Source organism: Brassica rapa, chromosome A04, assembly GCF_000309985.2.
Source record: "Brassica rapa cultivar Chiifu-401-42 chromosome A04, CAAS_Brap_v3.01, whole genome shotgun sequence".
NCBI classification, from domain to species: domain Eukaryota; kingdom Viridiplantae; phylum Streptophyta; class Magnoliopsida; order Brassicales; family Brassicaceae; genus Brassica; species Brassica rapa.
The window spans coordinates 19,265,234-19,287,102 of record NC_024798.2 but is presented as its reverse complement, the minus strand read 5'-3'; the positions used below and the strand labels follow the sequence as shown (position 1 = coordinate 19,287,102).

The following is a 21,869-nucleotide window of genomic DNA, read 5'->3' as shown; positions in this document are numbered from 1 at the left end:
TGAAGGAGGAGAGCGAGTGTCAGTTTTGGAAAGAAATGTTATTTTGGCGGTAATTTAGATTTTTTTTGTATCCCTATCTCGATTTTTGTGCACTGGAGAAACTCCAAATTTTGAATGTGGATGGATATATATTAAAAAATAGAGAATATAATATTCGAAATTTCAACATTTTGGTTTTTGGAGAACCAAACTTGATTTTTCTATTTTGAAAGCATATATTTTTTGATCAAAAAGAAAAAAAAGCATATATTTTATGTACATTTAAATATATAAACATAATATTTTTTTTTCCCTCGATAGATATTTGATTAACGGGTCTAAAAAAACTTACAGTACAACATACAGAAGCCTAAAAAAACGGGCCAAAAAACAATAAAATTTTAGGTCTAAGGTTCAACTACGAAACCCTAGGACACACGAGGCTCCACCGCCGCGCGGATAAACGCTGCGGCTCCAACGTCGCCCTTGCTTCGAAACAACATCGGATAACCAACCGTCGATTCACCCGGATCCACCGGAGCTCACTGACTCCACACCATCACCACCACAAACGTTTTCAACTCAAGTGAACCCAATTTCGGAAAGCATCAATAGACTGTTCGATCTCATCCATCACCATTCATCGCAAGCACCGAGAGGAAGATTTCACGCGAACCATCACCGTTAACCATAATATACAAATTTCTTAATTTTATATAAACATAATATATGAAACTTCTTAATTTTATAAAAAAAAATACAAATTTCTTGGGCCCGAGTGTTATGTTTGGATATTGGGCCCAGGTATCATGTCCGGATAATGGGCCCAAGTGTGAAAGTCTGATATAAAATAGTTATTAAAGTCCTCTTCAAGAAAAAGACACACCAGCCAAACACAATTGTCAGTGTCTTAAAAGAAAAGCTTTGCTTCTGAAACATAAAACACACTTTTAACAATCTCACCACCGATCTTCGATTCTTTTTGCGCTTTCCTCAGGTTTTCTCCGCTTATTATGCTCCTCCCAATTGATTTCTCTATCTGTTTGAACTTTTCAATTCTTATCACAGATCTCTCTCTATGCTCCTTCTAGATTTCGTGGTGGCTTTTGATTTTAATCCCCATATATATATATTAATATATATAGAAAAAAAACGATCAATTTACTTCTCCAATTTTCATCATCACTATTCAGTGTTCATATTATTTTATTAGTTTATCTCTGAGAATGCTATATTCTTTGTGTGATTCGTTTTTGGGTTGTGTTTAAGCATAAACTAAATCTCTTTTTGTGGGGCAAAATAATCCATTTATATAAATCCAGTCACATGCTTAGTAGTTGTATTTTTATAAGTTGGATTTTGGATAATTTCAGGTTCACACTATACTACTTGCTAATTTTGTTTTTGTTTTTTTGTTTTATTCAAAAGCACACAATGGCGTCGGCGAACAAAGAGATGGCTGTGTACTGTTTCGACACTTTGGTCTCTCACTACAACAACGAAGACTCTCCTCCACCCGCCTTTGACGACGCCAATCAGTACGTTTCATTAAAACTCCTGTTGTGTTTGTTATGTTAATGACATGCAAGTAGTCCACTGTTTGATTGGATGATTTAGTGTTTTACGTCATCTTCTCTTACTCATAGTCCAGTGGTTGTTTTTCCTTGTAGCCCATTGTTTGTCACCTGGAAGAAAATAGTGAACGGTGGGGAGCCTCGGCTGCGTGGATGTATTGGTACACTTGAAGCACGCCGTTTGATCAGTGGCTTCAAGGACTATGCCTTGACCAGGTAACTTACTTACTACTCCTCACGCATTTGATATTGCCCATTAGCTTAATCTACCTCTCTTTTTTTTTCTGTACTATATGTCAATATATAGTTATAAATGTACCTTTTTGATTTATGTAATATCACAGTGCCCTGAGGGATCGTAGGTTCCCACCAATTCAACCCAAAGAACTGCCGTTTCTGCAATGCACGGTGTCCGTCTTGACTGATTATGAAGATGCAGAGGATTATCTTGATTGGGAGGTACTGTCTTCACTCTTCATCTTAGTCTCCTGTTTCTAAACATAAATTAAGAATATGGTCACCAACAAGTAGTAGCATGCTAGTCATTCCACACATCTGATAAACCTTCTCCTGTCACATCCCTCATGTGATACTTGCACTCGCTTAGTTTTGTCTGATTTGACTATGAAGGTGGGAACGCATGGAATAATCATTGAGTTCATTGAACCTGTGACTAACATAAAGCGAAACGCCACATATCTCCCTGAGGTGCCAGCTCATGAAGGTACCAGTTTTGCTTAGGTGTTTTGTATGTTTGACTAGACCTGAGGATTCATTCGCATTGTTTGGAGCAAAACTTGAATCTCATATCATACTACTATATATATCAAAGCTTACATGACTAGTTTTTGGCAGGCTGGACAAAGATAGAGGCAATAGATTCTCTGGTGCGTAAAGCCGGATACAATGGTGAAATAACTGAGGCAGTGCGTAGGCGAATCCAGCTAACAAGATACCAGAGCACATTATTCAGCATGCATTATAGTGAATACCTTTCATACGTGAAGGCCACAAGAGGCCTTGTCCCGGCTATTAATGGGACCAGCAAGCCCTTGTCCTGATTTGCACCACCAAACTCCTGCGAATGGGTGCGAGATTGGTCCTGTTTGGGACCTCTCCTAATTTATCATTGCATTTGTGATTCGAAACTGTAATGCTCTCTCTGATTTCACCTTCAACGAGACAAGAATTTAGCTGTTTCACCATTGTCTGAAACGCAACCGTCCGCACTTACCATTTCTAATGAAGTTCATCGTTTTATCTTCAGATAGTGAACATATACAATCCTAACATATTTGCAGTACGCAAAAACGAAAGTAGAAAGTAAGATGAAACATCCCAAACGTGAAGAAAATAAAAGAAGCATTTGGTGCTAAAATCATCAATGCCCTTTTTATGTTTAAAAACTAGAGAACAAAATGTAATACTATGTAGCATTTGAGTCTGATGCAGAAACATCCTACTATAGCCAGTACGGACTACTACGGAGATATAAAGATAAGGAGAAACAGATTCACATCCCAAAGATGGTCTGGTCTTACAAAGCTTTCAAGATTCTATCAGTCGCCAGTCACAAAAGCCTTCTGCTCGTAGTACTTCTTCTCACTAGCTTCCTTTTTCAAGTTACGTTTCTAAAAAAATTGCAGAACGATTTTGAAGTTAGAGATTGGTCAGAGTGATGCAATAAGAAGATGAATGAGGTAGAAGAAAAGCAACTTGCCTGATAAGCTTCATGGTTGTTCACAATCCTCTTGATTATGGTGGAGGTTGTGATGTCAAGAGGGCTTTCCAGGATTTGGAATATGCCCATGCTTATTGGTACAGCATACGGATTACCTTCCTCCTGTGTCAGATCATCAACAACCACATTCTGAGAAATAAACTCTTTGTATACTACCTTGTTATATAAAATCTATCTGAATCTTGTTTTACCTTTTGAAAATCATCGCTCTCGGCTACTGTCCCATGAACCACCAACGAAATGTCAAATGTTGTGATCTGCATCATCCAAAATCATTGTCAAAATAGCTTTTCGTGAAGGCCATTTGGGTAATTATTAAGTAAATACCAGAGGAGCTCACCGTATCTTTTGAAACTTCCGATGGGGCACCAATGATCACCTCATCTACATAGCGGCATGCCAGAACACTTAAGCTTCTTTCATGGAGATTCATGATTGGGTGACGCGCTCCACTTCTAGCGCTGCTCATCAACGTATAACATGCACTTTTTGGTCAGACGATTTAAGCAGAAATGCAATTATGCACATCTAAACCAGAATGAGAATAAGAAGTATATATTTATGCCTAGAATAACGAAATAAGAACTGAGAAAAATAACTATAAAGCAAACTGCCAAAGTTGAGCTTTCTTGAACCTGACAGTCTGGTCATTATGTATCCCAACAAGAAGAAAGTCTCCAAGCTCTCGAGCACGCCTGAGAATCTGTATGAATTTGAATAATCAAGAGAAAAGAATCAACAACATTGGCATAATAAAACTGGATGGTTGCTCAATAATAATTAGGAAATTCTAGTTGGACTAGTCGACAAACATATAAGATTAATTTGTCTGTGAACCAAATGAACTTAAAAATACCTCAACATGGCCAGCATGGAAAAGATCAAAAGCACCATCAATGTAAATTATGCGTGCATCAGGTCCTGGCCCCTGTCACCATAATCATGTACTCATAATCCACCCCAGATAAAAAAAATGAGGAGGAGAAAAGTGAATCAACCAAAGAGTATAATCTTAAGTTTAATCTAGCGTGCATGAATTAACATAGGCAATAAAACGAGATGCGAAGCAACTTTCTGTCACTCAATAGGTAAAGTACAGATAAACACACAAAAAGTATCCGGTAATCGGTGAAATGGTCATAGACAGGGTGAACTATTTATGTTTCAGAAGGTAAGAACCAAGACTCAACCAGACAGTGTTCCCATACCGATGATGAAAGCTGTCACCCGTTCTCTTTAATAATTATAACAACTAAAAAAGAGAGTCAGAAATTGCATAGCTATTAGAAATTAAGAGTCATGTACCTACCAGTTCAACCAACTAGATCATCAAGAAATAAATAGAGATATACACAATTCCAAATATGCAATAGCTAAACTTGAGAAGAGGACACTCTTCAAGACTCTCGTACCTTGCCATTGGAGAACTGAACGATCCTGCGGGAAGTAGGAAGAAAATGTGAGACGCGAGTACCAGCTGAGGAACCTCCGTCATCAAACTTTGGGCTATTATGTCCATGGCTAAACTGCCTTTGCAGTGACGAATGACTATGACTGTTCGATCTTTCTCTTACACAGAGCAGCATGCGACCTGCAACGATTTATAAACTTGAATGTAATTACACAAGATCTAAGCTATCATGGCACTTGATTACATAAACATGATGCAGTTCGTATCTCCCCTTAACATGAAAAGAAAGACACTTTCCTCTAAGCATCCTGAGTTGATTAACAAATATAGTTGATACGAGCTAAAATGAATCAGATGTAAGTTTACCAACGATATCAGTGCTGGAAACTCCTTCAGTACGCTTAATCTGCTTGTACCTCCCAGCCTTCTTAGCCAATGCATAAGCATCAGTTCCATCAGGAAGAACGCAAGGATCATCCCCATGGATGATGTAATCAATCTGGTACTCATCAAACAACCTCTTCATGAAATCCTCAGTGATGGCGTAAGGAGCATCCGATATCACTTCATCCACCCACTTCACCGCCTTAACCATCACCATCCTGAGATAACCATATAAAAAAAATAAACATACAACACAACTAAATACACAAGGCAGAGCCGGTTTTGGTCATAGCCAGATGAAACATCCGCCTAGGCCCCATATGGTTAATATGTATACATCATTTACCCCCAAATTATTTAAGAAATATATATATTGATCATTTAGTTCTAATCCGTAATTGTCACTGTTATACAAGGCAAAGCCAGCTTTGGACATAATGAGATGAAACATTCGCCTCGTCTCGGCTTATATATACACATTATTTATTAGTATTCTAAAAATTGGTCTAGACTTCGTTTACTTGCCCGTTTAGGCCAAAGATTGAACCTAGACAAAACGATTTATTTTAAAAATCAGTGTGGGCATAAAAAAAATCCGTTTAAGCGCCCGCCTAATCAATAATCCCCTATAAAACGTCCAACTACTGTGTAACGGTTCGTTGAACATTGTTAGTCACCATTTGTTACGCCCCTTAAATTCCAGGACCAGCCTTTAAAAATCAGTGTGGGAATAAAAAGAATTCCGTTTAAGCGCCTGCCTAATCAATAATCTTCTATAAAACGCCTAATTACTACATACCGTTCGTTGAACATTGTTATTCACCATTTGTTAAGTCCCTTAAATTCCAGGACCAGCCTTTAAAAATCAGTGTGGGAATAAAAAAAATTCCGTTTAAGCGCCTTCCTAATCAATAATCTTCTATAAAACGCCTAATTACTGAATACCGTTCGTTGAACATTGTTATTCACCATTTGTTAAGTCCCTTAAATTCTAGGACCGGCCTTTAAAAATCAGTGTGGGAATAAAAAAAAATTCCGTTTAAGTGCCTGCCTAACCAATAATCTTTTATAAAACGCCTAATTACTGAATACCGTTCGTTGAACATTGTTATTCACCATTTGTTAAGTCCCTTAAATTCTAGGACCGGCCTTTAAAAATCAGTGTGGGCATAAAAAAAAGTCTGTTTATGCGCCCGCCTAATCAATAATCCCTTATAAAACGTCCAACTACTGTGTAACGGTTCGTTGAACATTGTTAGTCACCATTTGTTACGCCCCTTAAATTCCAGGACCAGCCTTTAAAAATCAGTGTGGGAATAAAAAGAATTCCGTTTAAGCGCCTGCCTAATCAATAATCTTCTATAAAACGCTTATTACTACATACCGTTCGTTGAACATTGTTATTCACCATTTGTTAAGTCCCTTAAATTCCAGGACCAGCCTTTAAAAATCAGTGTGGGAATAAAAAAAATTCCGTTTAAGCGCCTTCCTAATCAATAATCTTCTATAAAACGCCTAATTACTGAATACCGTTCGTTGAACATTGTTATTCACCATTTGTTAAGTCCCTTAAATTCTAGGACCGGCCTTTAAAAATCAGTGTGGGAATAAAAAAAAATTCCGTTTAAGTGCCTGCCTAACCAATAATCTTTTATAAAACGCCTAATTACTGAATACCGTTCGTTGAACATTGTTATTCACCATTTGTTAAGTCCCTTAAATTCTAGGACCGGCCTTTAAAAATCAGTGTGGGCATAAAAAAAAGTCTGTTTATGCGCCCGCCTAATCAATAATCCCTTATAAAACGTCCAACTACTGTGTAACGGTTCGTTGAACATTGTTAGTCACCATTTGTTACGCCCCTTAAATTCCAGGACCAGCCTTTAAAAATCAGTGTGGGAATAAAAATAATTCCGTTTAAGCGCCTGCCTAATCAATAATCTTCTATAAAACGCCTAATTACTACATACCGTTCGTTGAACATTGTTATTCACCATTTGTTAAGTCCCTTAAATTCCAGGACCAGCCTTTAAAAATCAGTGTAGGAATAAAAAGAATTCCGTTTAAACGCCTGCCTAATCAATAATCTTCTATAAAACGTCTAATTACTGCATACCGTTCGTTGAACATTGTTATTCACACCATTTGTTAAGTCCCTTAAATTCTAGGACCGGCCTTTAAAAATCAGTGTGGGCATAAAAAAAAGTCTGTTTATGCGCCCGCCTAATCAATAATCCGCTATAAAATGTCTAATTAGTGCGTAACGGTTCGTTAAACATTGTTATTCACCATTTGTTCAGGACCGGCCTTAACAAATGAATTGAGATCGAGAAAGAGAGAGACCTTTCATGAAGAGGAGTAACGGGAGGTCCTTTATTAGCTATGATCTCCTCGTCGCTAACAACACCAACGACCAATTGGTCACCGAGAGCACGCGCCTGACGCAGCGCGTTGCAGTGGCCGTAGTGCATCATGTCGAAGCAACCGTCCATGTAGACGCGAACGGGCCTCCGCTTTCTGAACGAGACCAAACGCGCGCCTAGCCCTATGCCTAGAGGAAGCTCGCCTTTGAGGAAGAGGTGGAGGAACGTAGCTCCGACGGCGAACGTGGCTCCTCCGATTATACAGCTTCCGACGATCTTCTCCTTCTCCCACACCATTTTTTGTTTTCAGAGGAAAATGCTTTTCGCTCTCGCTCTCGGATCGTTTGTTGTTTTTGTTTGTTTTCCTTCACGTTGTTCGCTAAGATCTCTCTCGGAGAGGGATGTTTGTTTCTTCTCTTTGGAACTTGAGACTCGGAATCGGAATCCTATTTATGCTTTTCGCATTTTAATTTTTTTTCTTTCTCTGGAGATGGATGATGATAGCTAAACCGAAATGAAATTTGATGGTTTGGGTTGGTTGGGTGATTATAAATAACCGGTTCGGGTGTAAGTTATTCGGTTTGGTTGACAAAACACTATTTTTGGCTCGTAAATCAAATCTGAGGTTTAGATAGTAATTAATTAATATTTTAGTTACCAAATCTGGTAATTGTAAAAGCTGTAATGATTTTTTACAATAATTGACACTATTAAAAATGAACAATATAAAAGAAAGGTAAGAAAATGAAGAATCTATTAAAATGATGAAAGATTTGATTGATATACCATTTGTTGTTCTCTATTAATTAAGCTAAGTAATTATTATATTTCTTTTTAAAAACACTAAAATTGTAATCATATAAATAAAATTTCTTAAAATATTAATATATTAGTGTTTAGGAATTTACTCAAGATAATCATCACTAATTGACAATTGTTCTCTTTTATTATAAAGTTATTTTAATAAAATTGGATTACTCAAAGATTTTAAGTCAAGAGTATTGATTTTCAAAATGTGTTCTAAATACATTTTTTGGCATGATAATGGAAAATGTGGTCTAAATACATATACTGTTTAAATTAATGGAAAATCAAGATTAGGTTACTTTGTGTTTGTTTTAATTATCTTGAAGATGAAAAAGAGAGATATAAGAGTGAAATAAAAACATATTCACAGCTGATGAAACCGAAAATGCAAACCGGGTTAAAGGGAAAGAGTGTCTTTAGAATATTCCCCTTTCAACATCACGTGTAAAGATTGAAGCAAGCATTTGTTCCGTGATACTTCATGTGACACATCTTGCTTCACTCATCCTTCAACCTTTGACGTCACATGCAAACTACTACTACTCATGATCCAACAACTACCACATGCATAACTACCATGGCTTCCTCATCTTGTAAACGCCAATGAAACATAAACATTCCACTGTTATCTAGAAACCAGTTACTACAACAAAATCATTAAACTCTACTCTGACAAAGAGCTTTATATCAGACATCAACCATTGTCTGTAACAACATGATAATTCAAAATTCAAAAGGGATTGTCAATTTGTGATCAACCCCCCCAACAACATGGACTCTTTAGTTATAACACAGAGATAACCATATTTATCACAAGGATGTCCGCTTGGCAGCATCCAAGGTATTGCATAGTAACATGGCAATCGTCATGGGACCGACTCCTCCAGGTACAGGAGTAATCGCTGAGGCAACACCTAACGCTTCCTCGTAGCATACATCCCCAACAAGACGATAACCTTGCTCACAGCTACTGTCCTGCCAAATATGATACCCAAGAACAAACATTAAGTCTCTTTATTTAGGCTCTAACCTAAGTTTTCTAAAGTAGAATTAGTTTTTATTCCTTTTTACCTCAACAGGACATGTTCCCACATCGATGACAACTGCTCCAGGCTTCAGCCAACTTCCACGAACAAGGTTAGGCACACCCGCGGCTGCAACCACAATATCAGCTTCCCTTGTAATGTGCTCTGGATCCTTTGAAAATGCATGCACCGTGCTTACTGTAGCGTCATACCTCTAGCCAATAATGTCAGCAAAGACAAATAAATGCTCAAGCATAAGAAGCCTATCACAGTAATTAGAGAAAACTAATAATACCTGCAACAGTAAAGACATTGGGAGACCAACGATGTTGCTTCTTCCAATCACCACAGCGTTTTTTCCTGCTAGCTCAACACCTGCTCTGATCAACAACTCCACACATCCCTTAGGGGTGCAAGATACGAATAGCGGCTCCCTCCCTCTCATCGCAAGGTTCCCCATGTTTAATGGATGAAACCCATCAACATCTTTCTCTAACCTCACCATATTCAATATCTTTGCTTCATCAAGATGCTGCACACAATATACTATCATCATCCACCATCACAATGTCATGACTCATATTACACACAAAAGCAATGTGAAACACACCTGGGGCAAAGGAAGCTGCACGAGAACTCCGTGAATAGATGTGTCTTCATTGAATTTTTTTAATACAGTGATGATTTCTCCTTCTGTACAATCCTCAGGCAACTCAGCCAAAACAGATTTAATCCCAGTTTCTTCACAAGCTTTGATCTTGTTCCGCACATAAGTTTGGGAGTCTCTTTGTTCGCCGACCAACACAACCGCAAGACCAGGGACTTTGCCAACATCGTTTTTCATCTTCCACACTTCACTAACAATCTTCGTTCTGATCTCTTCTGCGATAGATTTGCCATCAATCACCACAGTCTTCTGTTCACACTCTGTAGTAAACAGAGAACAAAAGTCAATGCACTACACTAGAGGAGGGAGGGGGAGAGAGAGAGTTACCGAAGGCAACAGGGGATGGAGGATGAGAGTAAGGAACCCAATTTTCAGGCAAGTCAAGAGACACGAGAGGAGGAGAGAGTAAGATGGAGCTTAAGCAGTGCACTTCCCTCGTCGTTAAACGAATAGTCTTGTTATGCGCCAAGGCCAAAGCTTTCCTCGCGATTAATAACATGCTCGAAACGCTAAAAGTAGCAGTAGTCACTGAATCAAATGAAACCCAATTAGAACAAAGAGACAAGACAAGAGAATAGCTTAAGATTAATGCAAATGAGAGTGACAACATAAAGGCCTAATCTTTCATAATTAGAACAAACAGTAACATAAAGAAGAGATAAAGCTAATTGGAACAAAGAGACCATACAAGACAAGAGAATTTTAGACAGATAAAGCTTAAAACAATGCATATGGGGGAAAGTCTCAATCTTTTGATGACTCATCTCCTTCATTGCATCCACACAAACAAATAATGCAAAGTAGATTAAACCAAAAAAGTCATATGCTTTCACAATCAATTCTGAAGAGAGATTACCAAAGTGTATAAGCTGTCAATGGAGTTGACGGTGGTGATGAATATCGCTAGGCCTGCTCGGCGTTTTAGGATTTACCGGCGAGACTATTAAAAACGAACTAAAAATAATAATACTCACCACACGTGTGAAAATAACACGTGTCGTGATCAGGAGATAGATCTCGCAAGTGGGTTGGGATAATCAAACGGCAGAGACAGTTCCACACGTGCGAGGAAAAAAGGTTGGGTGTGTGTCTCTCTCTCTCTTCCAAGTAGCAAACAAGGGAAAGGGACGATGCGATGCGATCAGGCAAAGTGCATTACTTGAAAACGCCGTCGTTTCAGGGATCCAATGCGGTTCGTAATTTGAAAAAGGCATTGATTGATTGAAATCTAAATCGGAAAAATGAAAGGCGGAGGAGGAGGAGGCGGCGGAGGAAAACGGCGGTGGAAAGTTCTGGTGATAGGAGTAATGGTTCTTGTGATCCTATCAATGCTGGTTCCTCTAGCTTTCTTGCTCGGCCTTCACAACAGCTTCCACTCTCCTGGTAACTCTCTCTCTCTCTTCGATCTCTGTTTCAGATCTATTCTCATCTGATAATCTCTACGTTAATTATCTTCAGGCCTCGTCGTCACTCTCCAACCATCTACTCCTGTAAGCATTTTGTTTCCTTAATTGTTTGATTTTTTATTTTTTTTTGGTTCTAAGTTCTAACTAACTTTCTTTTGGAATCAGTATGAGAGCTTTAGCAGAATCAATGCTACTCAACATTCACAGGTAAATTGTTTAACTCTCTCCCTCTCTGTCGTTTTGATTGGTTTCAAAAGTCGTTTAGCTTGCTTGCAGAGAGATGTATCCGAGAGAGTTGATCAGGTTCTTCAAAAACTCAACCCAGTGCTTCCCAAGGTTGGTTCTTTATAGTGGTTTGTGTAGTTTGATCTTACTATAAAGCATGTGAATGCTAACATTAGTAAGAAATAATGAAAAGTGACTAGTTTAGATGAATGAGTGAATTTAATTTTATTTTATTTGACTGTGTTATGTGTCTGGAAAGGTGAAATACATATTCATGAATTAGGTTGCTTCATGTATTCATGAGATGGTTAATTAAAGTTTTTTTTATTTTCCTCTTGTTTCACATGCGCTAGAAAAGGGACATAAACGGTGGTTCCAGAGATATGAATAGGACAAGCATCAGTGATTCTAAGAAGAAAGGTTCACTTTTTCTAAAAATTCCTCCCCAAGTGTTTTATTTTTGATTCTGATCCCTCAATTAATCTGCAGGAGTACCAGTGTCCCCAGCTGTTGTTGCCAACCCAAGCCCTGCAAATGTATTAAGTGGTTTCTCTAGTATACATCTTTTTTCTTGGTTACTATCACCAATTCGTCTTAAGTTTTTTATTCTGTGAACAGAAAACAAAAACTGAAGTCTCGTACAAAGGTGTTCAGCGGGCGGTAGTTAGTGTTGATGAAAGTCAGAGAACTTGTCAAGTGAAATACGGGAGTTACTGTCTCTGGAGGGAGGAAAATAAGGAACCGATGAAAGATTCCAAGGTGAAGCATATGAAGGACCTGCTATTTGTGGCTAGAGCGTACTACCCAAGTATTGCTAAAATGCCTTCTCAAAGCAAGCTGACTCGGGATATGAAACAGAACATCCAAGAGTTTGAGCGTATTCTTAGTGAAAGTTCAGCTGATGGTGACCTTCCACCACAGTAAGTCCTTTACCAGTTTGGGGTATGTGTAGATCCTCTGCTAATTTCCTTAAATCTTACTTATTGTGTGTATCTTTCCACTATTCTACAAGGGTTGATAAGAAGTTTGAGAAGATGGAAGGTGTGATTTCAAAGGCAAAGTCTTTTCCGGTTGACTGTAACAATGTTGACAAGAAACTGAGACAGATCCTGGATTTGACTGAGGATGAAGCAAGTTTCCACATGAAACAGAGTGTGTTCCTCTACCAGCTTGCGGTGCAGACAATGCCTAAGAGTCTTCATTGCTTGTCAATGAGGCTAACTGTGGAGCATTTCAAGTCAGGCTCAGTTGATATTGAGGATAGTGAGAAGTTTTCAGATCCCTCGTTGCTTCACTTTGTTATCATCTCCGATAATATACTTGCATCTTCCGTTGTGATCAACTCAACGGCTGTACACGCAAGGGTATGTGTTAAATCCAGTTTTTGTTCTTGTTCATGCAATCATAGGACCCTTATGTTATGTCTGATTCTTGGTTGATTGTTGATGTTTCAGGAAAGTAAAAACTTTGTTTTCCATGTACTGACCGACGAGCAGAACTACTTTGCGATGAAACAATGGTTCATCAGGAATCCCTGCAAACAAGCAGCTATTCAAGTCTTGAACATTGAGAAAATGGAGCTTGATCAGTCTGATATGAAGCTGTCTTTGCCTACAGAGTTCCGTGTCTCCTTCCCAAGTGGTGACAATAGAGCAGACTACTTATCAATTTTCTCTCGATCTCACTATCTTCTTCCGAAAATATTTCATAAGTTGGAAAAGGTTGTGGTTCTGGATCATGACGTTGTGGTCCAGCGAGACTTGTCTCCTCTTTGGGAGCTTGATATGGAAGGAAAAGTGAACGGCGCAGTGAAGTCGTGCTCTGTGAGATTAGGTCAGCTAAAGAGTCTCAAGAGAGGAAGTTTTGATGCTAATGCTTGTCTCTGGATGTCTGGATTGAATGTCATTGATCTTGCTAGATGGAGGGAGCTGGGAGTCTCAGAAACATACCATAAATTTTACAAACAGGTCAGTTTTCTGAAAAAACCTGAAAGAGAAATTGGGTGTTTCGTTATGCTTATTTCTTGTTTTGGTGTGTGGCAGATGAGTGGTGGAGCTGAGCCGAGAGAAGCAATTGCATTGAAAGCAAGCTTGCTTACGTTTCAAGACAAAGTATATGCTCTTGAAGACAAATGGGCTCTATCAGGGCTTGGTTATGACTACTATATCAAACCCCAAACGATAAAGAACGCAGCGACGTTGCACTACAATGGGAACATGAAGCCGTGGCTAGAGATGGGAATCCCACAGTACAAAAGCTATTGGAGAAAGCATCTGAACAGGGAAGACGGATTCTTGAGTGACTGTAACGTGAATCCTTGATGAGAAAGAGAGTAAGTAGAAGAAATTACACGGGGACAATGCTGTAGAAGCAAGTCACACGCGCAAAGAAAAAAAGATTTAGAGTGGCATCTCATTTTTTTGTGGGGGTAAATAAACCCGAATGCATTGCAGAAGAAATGCTGAAAGGGGAAGAAGCTAGCAGAAGTGGGTTAAAAAATGATTAGCAAATTGATTTTTTAAGAGACAGTGATGAAGATGATTGCAAAATCAGCTTTGATATTATGATTTCGAAAAGAAACTTGGATGTTGTATATGATTTTTGGTAAAGAGAGGTGTCCCATCATTCTTTTACTCACGTTATTTTCCATTTGTCATTGTGCAAGTTTTTTTCATTATTACCAATGTAGAAGACGATAAGAATGATATCTACGGGAAAACGGTTAATTCATACATCAACACAGTCCAGCGGTCACGATCAGTACATAAACACATAAGCTGTGCAAATACATACATAAACACGTAGTTAATTCAAATCTCATACACGAACTAACAAAATTCGGTTTTTGCATACATTGACCAATTATCTGTTAGTCAAACGTAACGGAATCTGAATTGTCCGTTATATATTGCTTACGTGGCTTTTTACATTTTTAAATAATGAATAAATTAATAAAAAAATTAAAAGATGGTTAGAGGGGGGAATCGAACCTGGGTCTAAGCAATATCCAACACATGCTAAAACACTGTGCCAAGGCATACTTATTATTTGTACTCCCAATGATTTCCTATTTATACCTAATGGATATTTCATTCACATATATATATATATATATATATATATATATATATTTTTTTTTTTTTTTTTTTTGTGGTTGACCTTATCATCCAAATTGTTCAGAAAATAGACTTATCATCCAAACAAAATGAAAAAATATTCAAATATTTTTTTGTTTTTTTTGTGGAAGAAATAACCTTTTTATATATTCAAAAAAATAAAATAATAATATATATTATTAAAAAGGGGTCACATACATTGAAGTTATTTCTAGCTTTACTATATTTTTGTGAGAAAGAGATCGAAAGATCGTTCTCTTGCTGAAATTTTTTAATTTCCTCTTGTTTGAATTTGAGTTTATTTGCAAACCCTTATGTTTCTAACGTTCTCTTACAATTACTGGAAACTGGAAAAAAATTTACTCAAAATTTAAACAAAAGCAAATTAAAGATTTCAACAAGAGAACGAACTAGTTCAAAAAGGGAATTGATTTTACTAAGGATTATAGATCGGTTTAGCGGAACGCGCCGGTGTGGTAGTTGAACGAAATTAGACGTGCAATATTTGAATTAGTTTTGTTTTGTTCAATTTAAGCTTGTAATGGACATTTGAAATTTTGTTTATCGGGTTGATTATTAAAAGTAAATATTATCTTTTAAAAATAGAAATTCACAAAGAGATAATAAAGGTAGAAGACAATTCCAACGTACGTAATCCTTTTTAATAATATATATTATTTTATTTTATTTTTTTGAATATACAAAAATTATTTTTTCCACAAGAAAAGGAGAAAGAGAACAAAAAAATATTTGAATTTGTTTTGGAACAATTTGGATGATAAGTCAAACATGGAAAGAAAAAAAAAGAAATATGTGAATGAAATATTTGTATAAATACGAAACAACTGGGACTATAAACAATAGGTTGGGTCTGGCACAATGGTTTCTTCTTGTGATTGGTATATCTCAAACCAGGGTTTGACTCCCCCTTGTAACCATCTTTTATTTTATTTTTATTAATTTATTCATTATTTAAAAACGTAAAAAGCCACGTAATGGTATATAACGGACAGCTCAGATTCCGTTACGTTTGACTAACGGATAATTGGTTAATGTATGCAAAAACCGAATTTTGTTAGTTCGTGTAAGATATTTGAATTAACTACGTGTTCATGTATGTATTTGCACAGCTTATGTGTTTATGTACTGATCGGGACCGCTGGACTGTGTTGATGTAGGAATTAGCCGATTTCCCATGATATCTACTACCAGGTTACATAGATTTGCTCAAACACCTACATTCACTTATAGCATATCAAATGTAGTATTCTATATTTTCTTTTGAAATAGATTGACTCTATAATGGATTTGAGTTTTACTAGATAGTAGGATGCAAAATGATCATATAATACAAAACACACAATAAGGTACAGCTACCAAGGTGAGGAATCAGAATATTTGGTAATAGTAGGAGAGACAACTTAGGTTGTATTCATAGTGTGAAAGCAAAGAGAAACATATATTGTTCCAAGTTCAGAGCGTAGTTATCAATCACTTGGTGAAAAGTGGGACGTGTCTTACCTCTCAAAGGTCGTAATCACTTTTTGTGTGCATATGACGCATAAACCGCAATCTTTTTGTTTATAAACAAACGATAGATAACGAAAGGAATACAAAAATGTAAGAGAGATGTCAACGTAAGTGGGACATTTTGTTATAACAATGGACGTGGGAAAAATATCACAAGGAAAATATTATATTAAACTTTTTAAGTAAAATAATTGGTGGAATTTTGTTGGGATGGCTTTGTCTTCTCTCTTCCCCACCGCTAATCGCTTCTCAGCCACATAATTTTATTCTTAAGCTTTGATTATTCATCATACATCATATTAAAACCAAGGATTGGTTCAAAACTCAATTTCTTAACTCGTTTCTATGTCATGTCCTTGTTTGAAACTTTGAAATTGCCTTTTGTTTATTTATATATATTTGAACTTTGCTTTCCACCCGTTCTTATCCTCCCACTAGATTATGTTTTTCACTTGGCTCAAAATGTCTCTGGTAATTATTCAAAGCTTGATGTTAATAAATATATATTATCTGATATTTGCAACATAATTGGTCTTATCGAGCCAATAACCAGGTTTGGGATTTGGAACATGCTACAAGTTGATCCACATAGAGAAGATATATCATATATTACTTTGGCCTATGGGTTCAATTTTTCGAGAATAATGCGTTAATCCAGCAGAAATACTTATTAATGCAAAAAGTTGGAAGTATATTTCATATAGAAACTCGTCTTTTCATTGTAAAAAGATGCACTCGAAATGGCGATGGATTATGGCCCGTAGGTTTTTCATGGTATAGATTCTTTTCCTTTCTTTTGAGACAATAATATTCTCTATCAGTGATCATAACAAAAATGTACACACAAATATAGAGAGAAAGATTTGACAAATGTTTGACGTGTAAATTATATTTTTCTATAAATTATAAAAACGTATATAGAAGAGAAAATAAGATGCATGAAATAATCGTTAATAAATGATGATAAGAACATATTTTAAACGTATTTTTAGATTTGCCTTAAAAACGCCATGCAGTTACCAACAATATTTATTAATCGGTTCATTTTGTAAAGTTCTCTAAAATATCGGCCAAATGAATTAGAAACTAGAGTTATTTATGAATTATTTTCTTTTATATATAACTAGAGCGTTAGATTAAATATCAGCAGCATATAATACGTGTGAAACCATACGTTATTTTGCAGGGACAAAATACAAGGTTGCTAAATGATATTTTGCTGGAGTTTAGGTGAGATTAAAGCTGGTACAATTAATAATATTTGTTTATTGAAAGGAATCAATTAATTTATATATATATATTTTTAACAAGTACCTAAATTTGCGACTAGTAGATATCTTATAGTAATAGACTGACAACGATATCTCTCTAGTGGACAACAAGAAGATGACACCATTCTTTTCATTTAAGCATCACATTCTTTCTCACTTTCTACAATAGTATTTATAAACACGCAACGACCTCTTCTCATTTGTCCAACAAACAAAGATCAGCTCATCTACTCCAACAACAATCATCAAACCTCACCAAACGAAAACAAGACAGAAACAAAGAAAAGAGATGACAAAAGTTCACCCAAAGCTCCCAAACACTTGCGAGGAGAGCTTGTGTGATAGTAAAGCAGCCGCAGTTTTGACGGTGTGGAAGAAGTCCCTTCTCTTCAACTGTGATGGATTCACAGTTTACAACTCTAATGGAGATCTTGTCTTTAGGGTTGACAACTACATGAACTCTTCTAAAGACAACATCGTCCTTATGGACGCTTATGGCTTACCCCTACTCTCTATCCGGCGCAAGGTACATGTTCTCTCTTTGTTTCTATATTCTTTTTGATAACCAAAGTCTTGAACCAAATAATTGTCAGTTGTTAAACTTGTCTATGTAATAATTCTCACAATTTGCAATAGCAAAATAAATCAGCGTTAAAAAAAGTATTAAGTATTGAGCCAAATAACCTTGTTATTTAAAACATCCACAATGGTCAACCATTATAAGTACATGACAGATTCACATAATGAATCTTTACATGAATGTTTGTTTTATATAACCATGTTATTATGGAACTAACTCTTGAATTTTCCTTTTTTTAACCTATTTGATTAGAAACTGAGCCTGGGAGATTGCTGGATGGTATACGATGGAGAAACACAAAGAGACCCAATATTCACAGCGAGAAAAAACGTTAGTATAATGACAAACCGGAGGAGCTTGGCGTGGGTTAGCACCAAGAAGACATTACTATACGAGATAGAAGGATCATTCGGCCAAAGAAGCTGCAAAATATTGGACGAGAGGAGGAACAAGAAGAAAGCAGCTGAGATCAAGAGGAAAGAGGCAATGGTCGGAGGAGTTGCCTTTGGAAAAGATGTTTTTAAACTAATAGTTGAATCGGAGATGGAGCCTCATGTGGCCATGGCATTTACCATCATTCTCGACCAAATGTTTAGATCTTATTGAATTTTCTTTTTTTTAAGCTTTGTAAGTAATATTAGTTCTTTTCTGTTATTGTGTAATTTATGCATGTGTTTTTCTTATATGTTACACAAGAACGAGCCAAGTTTTGCTGTCAGTTTTTTTTTCTTCGCCTTGATAGTACATAAGTTCAGTCAATTATTGATGTAACTTTTGTGGGACGGTTCAGCAAAAGGAGTCGTTGTTGAGGCTGGTGATAAGCCTGCTATTTGTCGGTTATGAAAGTTTGATGTTGAGTACAAAGAAAACAAAACAAAACAAAAACAAGAAGTTTAATGTTTTACCTATATACTGCAAATGTATAAAACAACTCTTTACAAAGCAATTCCAAATTATCAATGGATATGCTATAAACTTTTATGTTCCCTTCTAGCTGCACTTTACCATTGTCTAATGTCAACATTTATGTCGAAAATAAATTACAAAGATTGTGCACATGTGAGATACATTCAGATCGTACTTATCAGTCAATGCTTTGTCTAGGGTGATTATTCTAAGTCCTGATGATTCTCTTGTTTCCTGTTTCAGTCTTTCATCTTATTTGATACAGATTCTCTCTATCTCTTATTTTGCAGGTTCACGGAATCTTCGTGGATGATTTTCTTGGTTTAAGAGCGTTGATGAATGCTAACCTCCCTGTTGCTGCTGACATCGCTAATGTAAGTCACTCTGATTCACACGATTTGGTATATCTAATCGATCGCTAGATGTTATTATGTATGTTATTATGAATTTGTGACTAGTTCAGCTACGTTCAGTACTTGAACTCTTGTTGCCCACAGCTCTTTATGTCTGAAGAGGAGCTTCTGAAGACTAAAGAGAAGTTTCTAATGGTTGAAGAAGCCAGATTGGAATCTGATCCAACGTTCTATTCTCCTGCTCTCTCACTCTTTCTCTAAGAACCAGAAGAAAAGAAACGATGGTGAACAAACAGACTCTTGATACTAAGATCAACGATCTGTGGAAGAGATACATGGCTGGAGACATCGTTGAGTTTGCGAGCGATAACTCGAGGAGCTTCCCCAAGGGTGATTATTCTGATTCTGAATCCTGATGATCTGTTTTCTGTTTCAGTCTCATCTTATTTGATCCAATCTCAGTCTCATCTTATTTGATTCAATCGTTCTCTTCTATCTTCAGGTTCATGGAGAGGTTTGTCTCTGATTTCATTGCTTCCAGAGCCTTGATGGCAGCTAATCTCTCTGTTGATGTTACTATTGACATTGATATAAGTCACTTTTAATGATTAGATTTAGCCATGATCACGTTGTTGATTTGGATTGTGTTATTTTATAATAGCTTAGAGCTAACCACATGAACCTAGCTTAGGCATATAATATTGTATAATCAAATGATCCCTCGTTGACTCCTCCTTTACTTGGTTGGTGATTAGTAGAACTAGTCTTGATTATTTTATAATATTTGTTTAGAGCTAAGACCACTTCCAACGGTGGATTTTAGTTGAGGTTCTAAAGAGGAAAAAGGAAAAAAATAAATCAAAAATGATATAATTTGACACAACCGCTGTCTAAATAAGAGAATGTAGGATTGGTAAACACCCCATACGTGGCTTATGCATATTGGCTATTTCATTTTACTTCAAAAGTTAATAATACCTGGTTAACGAAGTTGTTTAACGATTATGTATGTAGCTTCTTCAACCTTTTGATCTCTGCAGGTTAATCACTCAATTAGATACAAAGTATCAAAATATTAATAAGCAGATCGTAGTTTCTATCTTACAAATTAAATCGGTTCGAGAGTAAATTTCAATTCAATCTCAGCTGGCGATAATCGCTATCGAACCCAATCAGAGAAACCAAAAACTCTGTATATTAACAGAGTATCGACAAACTTCACCTCATCGATCTGATCGATGGTGGAGAGAAGGAAACTCATCTACTCGTCGCTCCTTGCTGCCATTGATCTGATTGAGTCTTCAGAGTGTCGAGAAGCAAACTCATCTGTTCGGACCGTCTTTATCGGTTTCAAACTTATCTGATGCGCGATTGAATAAAAAAGAAGAAGAAAATTCGAAAAAATCAACCAATAGAATTATAAGAATTTTTCTGAGAAGCTCTATGTGATTACCACGTCAGTAGAAACCACTGAAGTCACTTCTCTTTTAATGTACAGGAGGATTTATTCATTAATCATTAAGCTTTATATCGAGGCCATAATATATTACTAGGCTATTGTTTATTACCAATCAAAGCTGAGATGGGCCTTTGGAAACCCTAAATACCTTCGGATAATGTTTTCACGAGAGCTACAAGACATGTTCCCTTGAAAATTCTATCAGTCAAAGATGGGACGGTTCCCACGTCCTTCAATCACATGCTTAACCGAAACAAGAAAGTTGATTTCATAAAAAAATTCAACATAAAGCTTTTCGTTAAGCAACAAGATAAAGAGAATCTCCAAATTCTTTACGTGAGTGATACATTCTTTGTATAAAACGCTTAAATATATTTATGTGTGTTTTATGTTTCTGCTGATAGAGTTTGTGTTCACGAAAGGCCCATAACGCTGAGCTGATAGAAGTTAGCAGAACTGTTTTGGTCGGTGCAACGGGGTCGATCAATATAAGCATTATCTTGACTTGCAAGTTGCAAATGCTTAGCAAAAATTAAAGCAAGCAACGGCTTTCCAAAGGAAGAGGAGTATATATACTAGCAGTTTAAGTTATATATTGCTTTGTTACCAATATGTTCATTGTGTATTTGATTTGCTAAGCATTTGCCAGTCAAGATAGTGCTTATATTGATCAGTCAATATAGTGTATTATATTGATAGTGCTTATATTGATCGGCCCACTCCAGTTTGTACTATCAAATATTAATCTGGTTCTTTTTGGCACAAAATTGGTCTGATTGAATCTACTCATCATTTGTTTGTGTAGGATTAGCTTTAGAGAAAAAAGTAACATTTGTGGTTGTAATGAAGCAGGAACTATTTGGGGGATATCAGCTCTCACTTATGATTTGTTTCTTTGAATCCTAAGTTGTTCAGAAGTATCTTTCAAGATTGTCATTGCTTTTTGGGAGTTAACAGTGTGTGTATTGCTCCGATGACAAGCTCTGCACCTTTGACACCTGCTCTTTAAAATACGAGATTGCTTCCATGCTTCCTGATATGTATCATCACCACCATCTAGATCACTCTTCTC

The 21,869-nt window shown here is 36.6% G+C and overlaps 5 protein-coding genes across 8 annotated transcripts; 3 read left to right on the top strand and 2 right to left on the bottom strand.

The window, feature by feature from the left end:
- The first annotated feature begins 843 nt into the window (after window positions 1–843).
- Window positions 844–2,819, top strand: LOC103865681 (uncharacterized protein At2g38710). The gene is made up of 6 exons (XM_009143508.2): window positions 844–976; window positions 1,408–1,517; window positions 1,650–1,769; window positions 1,898–2,012; window positions 2,184–2,277; window positions 2,409–2,819. Exons 2-6 carry the CDS (start codon window positions 1,414–1,416, stop codon window positions 2,612–2,614), a joined length of 639 nt encoding a protein of 212 aa, XP_009141756.1. The 5' UTR covers window positions 844–976; window positions 1,408–1,413; the 3' UTR covers window positions 2,615–2,819.
- Window positions 2,820–2,872: 53 nt separating this feature from the next.
- LOC103865679 (ethanolamine-phosphate cytidylyltransferase) lies at window positions 2,873–7,947 on the bottom strand. The gene is made up of 9 exons (XM_009143507.3): window positions 7,433–7,947; window positions 5,072–5,307; window positions 4,707–4,885; window positions 4,151–4,222; window positions 3,930–3,997; window positions 3,635–3,755; window positions 3,486–3,551; window positions 3,274–3,396; window positions 2,873–3,184 (listed from the first exon to the last, which is right to left on the bottom strand). The coding sequence occupies exons 1-9, from the start codon at window positions 7,747–7,749 to the stop codon at window positions 3,113–3,115; spliced, it is 1,254 nt and encodes a 417-aa protein (XP_009141755.2). The 5' UTR covers window positions 7,750–7,947; the 3' UTR covers window positions 2,873–3,112.
- An 877-nt stretch (window positions 7,948–8,824) lies between these two features.
- On the bottom strand, window positions 8,825–10,864 carry LOC103865677 (bifunctional protein FolD 1, mitochondrial). 3 transcript variants are annotated; one of them, XM_033289459.1, is made up of 7 exons: window positions 10,808–10,864; window positions 10,658–10,718; window positions 10,279–10,479; window positions 9,895–10,211; window positions 9,580–9,816; window positions 9,331–9,498; window positions 8,825–9,229 (listed from the first exon to the last, which is right to left on the bottom strand). In XM_033289459.1, the coding sequence occupies exons 2-7, from the start codon at window positions 10,713–10,715 to the stop codon at window positions 9,227–9,229; spliced, it is 984 nt and encodes a 327-aa protein (XP_033145350.1). In that variant the 5' UTR covers window positions 10,716–10,718; window positions 10,808–10,864; the 3' UTR covers window positions 8,825–9,226. The 3 variants fall into 3 exon arrangements, with proteins under 3 accessions (XP_033145350.1, XP_033145347.1, XP_033145349.1); XM_033289456.1 differs by having other exon boundaries at window positions 8,851–9,234; window positions 10,808–10,861; XM_033289458.1 differs by lacking the exon at window positions 10,658–10,718 and having other exon boundaries at window positions 8,851–9,234; window positions 10,279–10,480; window positions 10,810–10,863.
- A 144-nt stretch (window positions 10,865–11,008) lies between these two features.
- LOC103865678 (probable galacturonosyltransferase 7) lies at window positions 11,009–14,231 on the top strand. Of its 2 annotated transcripts, XM_009143505.3 has the most exons (10): window positions 11,009–11,334; window positions 11,410–11,441; window positions 11,523–11,564; window positions 11,634–11,693; window positions 11,936–12,002; window positions 12,072–12,118; window positions 12,201–12,502; window positions 12,595–12,946; window positions 13,037–13,549; window positions 13,625–14,231. In XM_009143505.3, the coding sequence occupies exons 1-10, from the start codon at window positions 11,193–11,195 to the stop codon at window positions 13,901–13,903; spliced, it is 1,836 nt and encodes a 611-aa protein (XP_009141753.1). In that variant the 5' UTR covers window positions 11,009–11,192; the 3' UTR covers window positions 13,904–14,231. The 2 variants fall into 2 exon arrangements, with proteins under 2 accessions (XP_009141753.1, XP_009141754.1); XM_009143506.2 differs by lacking the exon at window positions 11,009–11,334 and having other exon boundaries at window positions 11,404–11,441; window positions 11,623–11,693.
- A 3,096-nt stretch (window positions 14,232–17,327) lies between these two features.
- LOC103865676 (protein LURP-one-related 8) lies at window positions 17,328–18,797 on the top strand. Its single transcript, XM_009143501.3, has 2 exons — window positions 17,328–18,025; window positions 18,332–18,797. Exons 1-2 carry the CDS (start codon window positions 17,789–17,791, stop codon window positions 18,683–18,685), a joined length of 591 nt encoding a protein of 196 aa, XP_009141749.1. The 5' UTR covers window positions 17,328–17,788; the 3' UTR covers window positions 18,686–18,797.
- The last annotated feature ends 3,072 nt before the right edge of the window (window positions 18,798–21,869 follow it).